The sequence below is a fragment of the Staurois parvus genome, unplaced genomic scaffold (genome assembly GCF_062004578.1).
Source record: "Staurois parvus isolate SC_StPar_1 unplaced genomic scaffold, SC_StPar_1.0 ptg000362l, whole genome shotgun sequence".
Classification (NCBI taxonomy): Eukaryota; Metazoa; Chordata; class Amphibia; order Anura; family Ranidae; genus Staurois; species Staurois parvus.
In genome coordinates this window covers 6,998,325-7,011,113 of record NW_028318158.1, presented here as the reverse complement: position 1 = coordinate 7,011,113, position 12,789 = coordinate 6,998,325, and the positions used below count along the sequence as shown (strand labels likewise).

Below are 12,789 nucleotides of genomic sequence, written 5' to 3'. Positions count from 1 at the left end.
GCAGTAATTTCAGCCCCCTCTGCAGCGGTATCAGAGGTCCCTTCAAAGATGTCCCCATTTCAGAAATAGGAACAATGACAGCCTGCTGTGTATCTTTCTACAGATGCTGCAAGGACAGAGGCTACCTGGGTGTCTTCTAACTGAAGGAGCTGCATGCTGCCATTCTAGATGAGGCCGGGTATACATCCTCCCATACTATACCAATAAAAGGATAAAAGGGAGCTGTGGATGTTGTAGGAGACATTGGGCAACATTCCTGCACTATTGTTCTCACTTTATGCTGCTGTCCTACTAATGGGGATTGCACAGAGATCTTCCATTCAAAGATAAAACATTACAATGTTATTGAATATTAAATTCACATGAGTGACATTTTGAAACAGAAAAGAGACGGCAGAAAAAAACCGAGTGGTTCATCGAGTCACATACAATCTAGAAGTGGTTTAAGAAGAAGAAAAAGAAAAAAAGAAATCACATGTAATGTAGAACTTTATAAATTTGAAGTTCTGTTACCTATTTTCATTTAGACCTCATTCACACCAGAACACGGTTTGGGAAACATTCTGTGTGCGTTTCCTGCACCGCGATCAAAACAGACTAAGTGTACGTGTGTCAGATTTTACCAGATTGCACAGTACCACATTACCATGAGATCAGGTTGCAGTGCGTTTTTAAAAGTAGCGCATGCACTACTTTTGGTGCGATCCAGTCCATTCATATCATTGGGCTGAAAAAAACCCCAAAAAAAACCAAAAAAACGCACTGCACTGAATCACACAGGAATATGGACTATGTTCCTGTGTGGTTCAGTAAAAAGGTATGAACTGGTCCTTATATTAAAGGGTCCCTTTCAGAGAAAGAGAAAACAAGCAACTGAGCCACGATTTTGCTGCCCGCCCAAACTGTAAACTAGGAACCAGACAGGGTTTGTTCATATGCTGCAGCCACAATGTTTTTAAGCATTTTCATTTCGGGTGCAGAGTTAGGTCTCTTTCAGATGCGCAATCAGGGGCCGGTAAAAACGAAAGGCTGAATCACAGTTTTAGCACCCCCTCACCCAAACTGTAAAATAACAGCCAGACAGAGCTGTTCACATGCCACTGCATTTTTTTTAAATCAAGGTGCAGAGTTTGACAAGCATCACTTTTTGTAAACCTCTCCCACTGAGTTCAATGGAGCAGTGCTGTAACCATGTGCAGTGCAAGCGATTGCTGTGTGGTAGTTATAGGTAAGGAAGCAATAACCACCTCACCGCCTGTTAAATACTCTCTGAAAAGTGATCCAAACAGACTTCTTTTCAGAGGGCACCAAACTCCACGACAAATGTGAAAGAATTCTAAAAGTGCAATTTTGTCTTTGAGCAGAAAACTTTGGTGCCTTTTTCATTTGCAAAGGACTGCCCTGCAATATTGTATCTTGCTTGGAACGGTCTAACAATGCTAGGATTAAAGATGCTGTTCAGGACATAAACGTGATGCCCTAGTCATGTATTTTGTATGTCATGGGAGGGAAAGATTGTGCAGATCAAATTTTGTAGCATACATTGTGCACAGATATAGGTAGATGCAGTCCATTAGCCCCTGCTTTGTGTAATGGAGCGCCTCATGGATAGAAACTCTGGGGATGGGGGAATAGGATTTAGTGAAAGGTGAGATAAGGTGAAAAACCCAGAGTTGGGGGGGTGGCAGAATGCCTCTCCCCTCCTGCAGTCACCCTTCTGCAAAAATAGAGGCAAGGTTCAGAGAGAGTAAAACACAGTGAGGTGGATTTATTAGTTTGAATGTCTCTCATTTGTAACAGTTTGGTGTGCTTGCAAACACTTCCCTGCACTCCTGGACAGTCAGCTCGGCAAGATTTGAAAACATTAGTTGTGGATTTAGCACTGTACTTATGGATGTTTTTCACTTAAAACCTCAGTCCCCCCCAAAAAAAATCAGCACAAGGGACATTACTTTTGATTGATGCCATGTGAATGCCGTACTGCTTTCTCCTCTTTTTGTAGAAATCCTGCTCCTCCAACTTTCCCATCCCTGATACCACAGTCTTCCGGTGTGGGGGGGGGGGGGTTATTGGAGCTGACAGAGCTGTGACAGGCACTCATCAAGAGTGCCTGACTATGCCCGCCCTTTCCACCCCGCTCCTCCATTCATAAAAACTGGTACTACAGCCCCTACGAATGGAGGAGGTGGACCTTTCAATCAATCATCCATGAGTCCTCCATTCGTAGACCTTGTTTCATTCCTAGAAGATGTAGTAGTATGGCTTTCATGAATGGAGGAGCTGGGTGTAAAGGGCAGACATATGCAGGCCATAGACGGCTCGAAAACCGCACATTTTTTCGAACAAACGAAAAATCGGTCGTTCGTTAAACCGACGTAACCACCAACGATTACAAAAATCGGCCGACCAAGTCATAAAGTTCACCCCATATAACAGCCAAAACTTCTGTTCCTTCTTTTAGGTCACGGCTCATGCGTACATTTTTTTCGTTAAAACGATAAGACAATTTGGCCATCATTGCCGTGAAAATCGGTCGTTTTCCACAAATTTTCCAACATGATCGATAATCCAAAAGTGCAAAAAACCCCAAAACCAGCCGACCAATTAACCCACTAACAGTGCGAAAATCGGCCAATTAATCTTTCGGATGAAAAATCGGCCAATTTTCAAACCATCTATGGCTGGCAATAGTCAGGCACTCTTGTGAAATGCTTGTCACAGCTCCGTTGGCTCCATTAACCCGTCACACCAGAATTACATCACCGGGGTGGGGAAATCAAAGAGTAAGAGTCTCCTAGATTGTAAGCTCCAAGGATCAGGGCCCTCCTATCCCTCTTGTATTGAACTGTATTGTTGCTGTATTGTCTCCCGTTATATTGTAAAGCGCTGAGCAAACTGTTGGCGCTATATAAATCCTGTATAATAATAAATAACGTCTCTTGTCCCTGCCACTTTTCTGCATTCACTGCCATTGCACCAACATACACTTTACTGCAGCAACGTGCACTTCTGTAGTCACCAATAAGCAAACTACAAGGGGTGTGCCCTGGCCGTAGTGGTGAGCGGCATGATTTATAGAAGTGCTATTTCTGAGTAGCAGATGGGCATATGAATCAATCTGCAATACTACATTTACTGCATTCAATGTGCAATTCTGTATATTCCTTTACATGCGTTTTTAGGACTTGTTCACACTAGCGGTTGAGCCGCATTTTTAAACACTCTCCCTTTAGCTACAGCAGCAGGTGGTGTACACAGGCAGGAATTATGTCCCGTTGCTTTCGGTGGGCATAACGCCAGCTGAGCAAAGTCCATTCAAGTGAATGGGGCTGTTCTGCAAGCGCCCCGCAACCACATGCAATGCAATACATCGACTCCTCACTGCCTGTCGAAGAGCAAAGCTAGCGGGAACAAGCCCTAATTGTGGTTCATTTTTGTCATATTTGCAGTGTGTTTGAGGTGCAATTTTTTTCCTTCAAGGAATTGCATCTACAGGAGTTTGTGATGTTTCTTCGTGCAAAAAATGCAACGTGCGCTACTTCTTTTTTTAATGCACAGAAAGCACAATCATGGAAACTATGGAGACTCAGTGAAATACACATTCTTACATATGCATGCTTACTGGGTTTAAAAATGCACTTGACTGCATCTGGTGTAAACAAGCCCTTAAGCTCACTTCACACTGCAGCAACTTAGGATCCAACTTGTGAGACCCCGAGGCACATGACAAGTGAAATCCCATGTTAGTCAATGAGAACTGTCTTAATTAGCACTACTGAAGCCACTCCTTTACAACTTTAGAAAAGGTTCCTGTACTATTTCAAGGCGACTTCTATTCAACTTGTGCCCATAGACTTTAATAGAAGACACTTCCAATTTGGATCCTCATCTATATTGATGGGATCTGAATCTGACATTACAGGAAGATTACCCTAACAAAGTTACATAGCATGAAAATTGCGCATCAAAGTCGTACCGAAGTCACCAGGGAAAGTCACATCGTGGGTTGCAGTAGTGTGAACCAAACCTTATGCAGGCCATAGACGGGTTGAAAATCAGCCGATTTTTCGGCCAGAAAAAAAAAAAAATCAGCCAATTTTTGCACCGTTAGTGGGTTAATTGGTCAGCCGTTTTTTGGGGTTTTGGCACATTTTTTTTTTTTAATCGGTAAAGTTGGAAAAAAATTGGCCAATTTTGCTGATCGGCCGATTTTTCCGGCGATGATGGGCAAATCGGCCGATCGTTTTACCGATAAAAAATCTGCACACGAGCCGTGGCCTGCAAGAAGAAGAAAAAGGAAAAAGACGAAGATGAAAAAGAAGAATTCCAGACTACTATTATATTTGACATGAAAAAATATTGCGGTTGCAACAATGTATCTATTTGTATGCGAATAAAAACATCTGTATCCAAAATGGATACATTGTTGCAACCGCAATACTTTTTCATGTCAAATATAATAGTGGAGCTCTCTGCAAGGGACAGACGTAATTAAATGCTGACCGTAGACGGGCCGAAAATTGGCTGATTTTTTTTACCTATGGTGGTAATGTCGGCCTATTGGACGACCGATTTTTAGTTTTTTTTTTTTTTTTTTAAACGGACGGTTTTTGACCCGTCTATGGCCTGCATAAATCTATCTCATGGCTACTGTTTTGCAGGGCATTGCAACAAATTTGATACATTTCCACGACCATTACTACGCAGACCTCTACGGGCCCTTTCACAAGGGTGTTCAGTCAGTTTTTCAGACAGATCCAGACAGAACTACAATGTACGTCCAGGGTAGGCGGATGTAAATGGATGGTGATCCATTTACATTTGTGTCTTTCTTTTTAACCAGAACAAGGCAGGTCCTTTTCCATTTAGACAGATCTGAAGGATGTAAACGAACGCTATCCATTTATATCCCTTTATGTCCATTTTTATGGAAAGGAACATTTTTTGTTTATACTTTTGTCACCTGATTTGTTTCTGCAACAATGAAGGCCCCTTTCGCACAAAGGGTCTGATCAGGTCTTCCTGTCAGTATTTCAGGCGGACCATATCGGACCCTCCATTCATCCCTATAGACTGGTGGGTGTAAAAGGACTTGTGCCCCTTTACACCCACCTACCTCCAATCCGATTGAAAAAAAAACAAAACACTTCAGGCGGATCAGAGGGTAGTTGGGTGTAAATAGACTGCGGAGTCTGTTTACACCAGGCTGCCCATACAGCAGAAGGGCTTGTGTATGTGTCCCCTCTGCATAAACAGAGCAGACAGGGAAGTGTCATCTGCCTGCTTTGCTCTGATCAGTGGACAGATCTCCTGCTGATATAAATGGAGCCCAGCCCGTGATCGGGGCTTAACAAAAAATTGATGCAAAAGCAGATGTAGGCTGATGTAGATTTAAATGAATATAAACTGATGTAAACTGAACTGAAGACAGTTGTGCAAACTGATGTAATCTGAATCCACATTCATCAGTCACAAAAATGTGATGGTGCCCGTGTGAAGAGACCCTTAGTACACCTTCACCCGAGACGGCTGGCTGATCCCTCCAAAGGAGACCTTATTAGGAGGATAAAAGGAAATGATGTAGTAATATTAGTCATGCCTATGAATTTCATCTCAGGAGTCATAATTCTGGGGAAAAGGGCAAACATATTGTGGAAGGAGGGGGAGGATATATTAAAGGATAAGTTGACCTTTTAGACAAAAATAATAAATGCACATTTTTTTGCAGGTAAAAAAAAAATGTGCATTTATTATTTTTGTCTACAGGATTCTGAAAAGCATTGCACCAGCGATCCGTAGATCACCGATGCCATGCAGGTCTCCTAAAAACGGGTGAAGCATATAACTTGTTCCCAAAGATGAACTTATCCTTTAACTCTGCAGAACAGTAGCTGAAAACTGGAGAAATGAGGCAGATTTACTGCAGATCACAGCTTGATTCATTATCCACCACATTGGCTGCTCAAGGCTACTTCCTAAAGGACATATGCAGGGGTGGGAAAACTGCAGCCCTCCAGCTCTTGTGGAACTACATGTCCCATGACACACTGCAAGACTCATGGCCACAAGCATGATTCCCCAGAGGCATGATGGGACTTGTAGTTCCGCTACAGCTGGAGGGCCACAGTTTCTCCACCACAATCTAAAGGCTCCACTACAAGAAACTAAACAAATTTCAAATTCAGTCACAGATTTGCATCTCACACACTCCTCCTCCCAGACACTGCAGCTCACAGTGGAAAATTTCCGCTACAGAGGCAGTGCTGTCAATTCAACAAGCAGGAGAAGCCTACATAAATGCGACAACCCTGCTCTGAATTCAGGAGCAGTGAAGCATAGTTGCCACTCCATCACAGGAAGCTGAATTAGATGGATTTCACTGGCAGAAACAGGTATTTGTGGACGTTTGCAGGACTAAGGAAACGCAAGTGCAGATGTACTTACTGTGCAACATTTTTTAGTGGAAGGTCATAGTTCTACTTTAAATAAGTTCAAAGGTTCTAACATGTTACACCTGTATTCAGGGTGTAACATGCAACATGTTACTGATGCAGCAGCCCCCACACCTCACAAATCCCCTGTTGTCACAGCGGGCAGGGAATCTTCTCCCCACACCTGCTGTTACAATTTAGGAAAAAAAAAAAAAAAACCACCGTGGCCACGCGAAGCTTCACCTACCCAGCCATGTCATTCATTCACACAGTTCTGTGAATGGGAGAACTACAACCAACATCGGCCATTGCGACTGACAGCTTGCAGTGCTCAATGAACTACCGTGGCGCTGATGAGCACTCTAGGCAGTTTACCGATGCTTCCTGTCATTCAGTAACTGCCTGCCTGCTACACTGACAATCTGCAGGAGCCTGAGATTGCACCCACAATCTGCTGATTGTAGATGTGAAACAGGCTACTAAAAAAAATAACTGTACATTTTTTTTTACCTACAAAAAGATGTGCATTTTTTAATTTTTTTTTTTTTACAAAGGAGAATTTATCCTTTAAAGTAAGCCTGTGGATGGTCGCTGTTGACCTGAAAATGCTAGTTGTCCAAATGTTCACAAAAATAAATAAAAGCCTGTGCCTGTTCCTGGTTATTGTATCAACAAATGGAAGTGGAAGGGCCAGCTAGATAGCCGTATGAAACTTAAAGGGAAAAGTCAGCAATGGCCGTCTATTATGATAGGATCACCATAAAGGAAACCAAGAGAATGATGTAGGATTGTTAGGCTGCCATTGTTGATCTTTTGAAAATGCAAACTGCACATTTGTTCCAAGTCACTGGTTTGGGACAACAATGCAGCCTGTGAAGGCCAAAACTATTTATACTGCTTTCATGTCAGTGTAAGAATTAAAACCACTGAGTCAAGACAGCCAGGCAGCTGAGTATTCTCAGGATGTCAGCAATGCAAACCCTTGTATTTCTCTCGCCACAAATGTTCTTAAAAACATAAATCCAGGAAAAAATGTTTTGGCCCGTGCAGAGGTGCTGTGCCAGCACTGCACGGGTCAATCGCTCATTTTGTTCTAGGGGACAGGACATTGAAGATATACTTACCTGACCTGCCCATCCTCCCCGCACAAGACCGGTCCTTTCGGCTTGTTTCTCCCCCCCTCCGTGGTCAGGTAACTGGGCTGTTCCTGACGTCAGCACGCTCAATGCACGTTCCACAGACAGGAACAGTCCACCCCTGGACCGTAAAGGAAGCGCGGTTTTCCATAGGATTGGTGGGTCAGATGAGTATGAGCTTAGTCCTCACCCTTGGAAAAGACGAGCAGCTGATCCATGCACTGCATTGTAAAAAATATTCTAAGTGGAATTCTGCTTTAAAGAAACATTGTCATCCCACCTATCCAGGCCAAAGTGTTAGTAACTTTGTAAATGTTCCCCCAGCACCCTATACTCACCTTACCACTCCTGCTTTCATCCACAATACCTGGTGCTTCCGAGTATGCATCTCCTACCATTTTGTTAGCCACCCGCAAGGCCCAAGAACTGTTACAGGACCAGTCAAGTGACATCACTACTACTTTTAGCATCCTTGGATTTCAGAGGCTGGGGAGGCATGAGCTGTGATGGAGCGCAGATAAGGCGAGTATAGCTGGGGAGGAGCGAACCCTTTACAAAAGTCACAGAGTCTCTAAAGTGTACAGGATACCTAAATAAAGAAATAAAAAAAAAAAACTACTGCAAACACACCAGAAATTAGGTTACAAATGTTTGCAAACCTTTTGCAGCTTGATGTCCTATATTGTAGGAAAGGGATTGCAAACCACAGGCAAAACTGTTGTTGGGTTGCAAATGCTTTGTTAAATGACTGGAGCGAGGCTTTACTAGTCAGATTCTGTCTCTGCCAGTAACTTTCCTGATAAACCCCACTAAAGGCGCTCAGTCTATGCCACATGTGAGGAGCAGGCCGCCTCCCCCCGAGGCTGTGCCCCAGGCGGGGAGCAGGCCCCTTTCCCCCCCGGGCTATGCCACGTGCAGGCCCCTCCCCCTGGCTATGCCACGTGCAGGCCCCTCCCCCCGACTATGCCACGTGCAGGCCCCTTCCCCCTGGCTATGCCACGTGCAGGCCCCTCCCCCCGGCTATGCCACGTGCAGGCCCCTCCCACCAGGCTATGCCACGTGCAGGCCCCACCACGTGCAGGCCCCTCCCCCCAGGCTATGCCATTTGCAGGGAGCAGGCCCCTCCCCCCAGGCTATGCCACTTGCAGGGAGCAGGCCCCTCCCCCCAGGCTATGCCACTTGCAGGGAGCAGGCCCCTCCTCCCAGGCTATGCCACGTGCAGGCCCTTCCCCCCCAGGATATGCCACGTGCAGGCCCCTCCCCCCGGCTATGCCACGTGCAGGCCCCTCCCCCCAGGCTATGCCACGTGCAGGCCCATCCCCCAGGCTATGCCACTTGCAGGCCCCTCCCCCCAGGCTATGCCACTTGCAGGCCCCTCCCCCCAGGCTATGCCACTTGCAGGCCCCTCCCCCAGGCTATGCCACTTGCAGGGAGCAGGCCCCTCCCCCCGGGCTATGCCACTTGCAGGGAGCAGGCCCCCCCCCGGGCTATGCCATGTGCAGGCCCCTCCCCCCAGGCTATGCCATGTGCAGGCCCCTCCCCCCAGGCTATGCCATGTGCAGGCCCCTCCCCCCAGGCTATGCCATGTGCAGGCCCCTCCCCCCAGGCTATGCCATGTGCAGGCCCCTCCCCCCAGGCTATGCCACTTGCAGGGAGCAGGCCCCTCCCCCCAGGCTATGCCACTTGCAGGGAGCAGGCCCCTCCCCCCAGGCTATGCCACACACAGGCCCCTCCCCACAGGTTATGCCACTTGCAGGAAGCAGGCCCCTCCCCCCAGGCTATGCCACATTCTGGGCACAGCCCCCAGTCTATATAAAAGGGGGAAAAAAGGTGGCGTCCACATTTTACAGTGGGAAAGAAAGGATTGCAAGATAGGGGGAGGGGAAAGTGTAAGGAACACAGAACTGGGACAATATATATTCTCTTCTATGGCAGGTGCAGGGGGGTTATTCAAGGGGGATGGGTAATACAGAGCAGTGGGGGTGTGCACCTCTGTCAGTGGTAGGTGGGTGTATTATGGGAAGGGGGGTGATAAGTATTGGCTGCTGGAGGGTGCAGAGGGTATTATGAAGGTGGGTAAATATACAGCACAGCAGGTGAGGGGAGGTAAATATACAGCACAGCAGGTGGGGGGGTGCAGTGTTCAGAGCTTCCTGTAAGGGGTATGAGGGGGAGGGGTGAGAAGTATTGCCCCATGACAGGTGTAGGGGGCATTGGGGAGGAGCAGGTCTCGGGGGTTATTATGAGGAAAGAAGGGGTAGTAGGTTCTTCCTCCTGACAGCTGACGGGGCATTGGGGGAGGGGGTGCAGTGGGCTGAGCTCCTGGATAGATAGGTGGGGGGAGGGGAATGCAGTGAAGGGTTAAGCAGGCACAGCGCCCCCTCCCGGCCGGCTCCCCTCTCTCACCAGGCGCAGTTGGCTGATCTGATCGTAGCTCAGGAAGTTCAGGATGTTCTCGATGGCCACGATGGGGAGGTTGAGCAGAGTGCTGCACTGCTGGGACCCCCCGGAGGACGAGGAGCCCCCCGGACCGCACTCGCTCCCCCTCTCCTCCCCGGCTGCCGACATCTTTTTTCCTCCAGCGCAAACACCCGCCCCCGGCTGACGTCACTTCCGCCACTGAGGCGGCCGCCGTCCTAATACAGAGGGGGCGGGGCTGCGTTGTGTCTGGGGGTAGAACGTACTGCCCTGTCTGTGGAGGGCTTCTCTATGGGGGGACACAAGATGGAAACACAAAACCAATAAAGATATTTGGCGGGTTACCCGCCCTCACATCTTCTGGCTGCTCAGTTACATTATGTCAGCATATTTTTCCCCTTTACCTGCCAGTGACCCACTTCCTGTCCTGGGGTGACAACACTCAGTGCACTTTGTCTATGGAGGAGCAACGTTGTCACCCTAGAACAGAAAGTGTGTTAGGACTACAGACTACCTCCTCCTCTCCCCATCTTCATGACATAGGGGGGAGGTGTTCTGTAAAGCACGCAGGCAGGAATGATAACATTGAGGTCTCAGAGCAGCTTTGCTCACTACAGGAAGTGTTGACAAAATGCTTCCAATGCTGTATTTAGTCCTTTTGCTGCCATCGATATGTGGCAGGGGAAGGGGGTTTACACACACCAACATTTGGCTTTAAGATGGAGCCCCCTGAACAGGTAACCCTCCCCTTGCCATGTTTTCCTGTACCCCACTATCCCACCTGCTGGTCCGGGGCCCACACGGCAGTGGGTAGAGGAGAAGGAGACCAGCAAATGCACATTCACTATTTTCCTCTTTCTAAAAAGAACCTGGAAGTGATACAGATTTTGTCAGTCCATATTCTGCTGTCACTTTCCCTGGCTGCTGTGGCTGGGCAAGGAGTTAATGGAGTGCAGAGGAGACATACGGTGCCTTGAAAAAGTATTCATACCCCTTGAAATGTTCCACATTTTGTAATGTTGCAACCAAAAACGTAAATGTATTTTATTGGGATTTTATGTGATAGACCAACACAAAGTGGCACATAATTGTGAAGTGGAAGGAAAATGATAAATGGGTTTCAAATTTTTTTACAAATAAATATCTGGAAAGTGTGGCGGCATTTGTATTCACCCCCCGGATGTCTCTACCAGCTTTGCACATCTAGAGAGGGACATTTCTGCCCATTCTTCTTTGCAGAATCGCTCAAGCTCTGTCAGATTGGATGGGGAGCGTCTGTGAACAGCAATTTTCAAGTCTTGCCACAGATTCTCAATTGGATTTAGGTCTGGACTGTGACTGGACCATTCTAACACATGAATATACTTTGATCTAAACCATTCCATTGTAGCTCTGGCTGTATGTTTCGGGTCGTTTTCCTGCTGGAAGGTGAACCTCCTCCCCATTCTCAAGTCCTTTGCAGGTTTTCTTCTACGATTGCCCTGTATTTGGCTCCATCTTCCCATCAGCTCTGACCAGCTTCCCTGTCCCTGCTGAAGAAAAGCATCCCCACAACATGATGCTGCCACCACCATGTTTCACGGTGGGGATGGTGTGTTCAGGGTGAGGTGCAGTGTTAGTTTTCCTCCACACATAACGTTTTGCTTTTAGGCCAAAAAATTCAATTTTGGTCTCATCTGACCAGAGCAGATTCTTCCACGTGTTTTCTGTGTCCCCCACATGACTTCTCACAAACTGCAGACGGGACTTCTTATACCTTTCTTTCAACAATGGCTTTCTTCTTGCCACTGTCCCATAAAGGCCAGATTTGTGGAGTGCACGACTAATAGTTGTCCTGTGGACAGATTCTCCCACCTGAGCTGTGGATCTCTGCAGCTCCTCCAGAGTTCCCATGGGCCTCTTGGCTGCTTCTCTGATGAATGCTCTCCTTGCCCGGCCTGTCAGTTTAGGTGGATGGCCATGTCTTGGTAGGTTTGCAGTTGTGCCATACTCTTTCCATTTTCAGATGATGGATTGAACAGTGCTCTGTGAGATGTTCACAGCTTGGGATATTTTTTATAACCTAACCCTGCTTTAAACTTCTCCACAACTTTATCCCTGACCTGTCTGGTGTGTTTCTTGCCCCACATGATGCTGTTTGTTCCCTAATGTTCTCTAACAAACCTCTGAGGGCTTCACAGAACAGCTTTATTTATACTGAGATTAAATGACACACAGGTGGACTCTATTTACTAATTAGGTGACTTCTGAAGGCAATTGGTTCCACTAGATTTTAGTTAGGCGTATCAGAATGAAGGGAGCTGAATACAAATGCACACCACACTTTTCAGATATTTATTTGTAAAAAATGTTGAAAACCATTTCTCCTTTTCCTTCCACTTCACAATTATGTGCCACTTTGTGTTGGTCTATCACATAAAATCCCAATAAAATACATTTACGTTTTTGGTTGTAACATGACAAAATGTGGAAAACTTCAAGAGGTATGAATACTTTTTCAAGGCATTGTTGACTCCTGATGTTCTCTTAGGGCCGGGTAACAACAATTGTGGTGCAGGAATGCCCAACATCGCACATTTTCCCGCTCTACATGGGAATGTGCTGCCAGCTGCAGACATGCACAGGTACCATTCATCCTTAACCTCTTCGCACCGGCCGCATGCAAATGTGCGGCCTCCCGGCGTCTGGGCCTTGATACCGAGCGGCCGCACATTTGTTTGCAATTAAGAAAAACATATGTGCTGAGAGAGCGTGCCCTGCGCGCTTCCAGCACACATGTCCAGTACTCACGGAAAGGTCCCAAT

General features: G+C 46.7%; 1 protein-coding gene across 1 annotated transcript in view; it reads right to left on the bottom strand.

Annotated features, from left to right (window-relative positions):
• FBXO28 (F-box protein 28) overlaps positions 1–10,154 on the bottom strand; it is a 40,360-nt gene extending 30,206 nt beyond the window's left edge. Inside the window, exon 1 of the mRNA XM_089685067.1 lies at positions 9,974–10,154. Coding sequence (XP_089541193.1) covers positions 9,974–10,135 — 162 coding nt within the window. The 5' untranslated portion in view covers positions 10,136–10,154. The remainder of the gene's footprint in view (positions 1–9,973) is intronic.
• Positions 10,155–12,789: the final 2,635 nt, after the last annotated feature.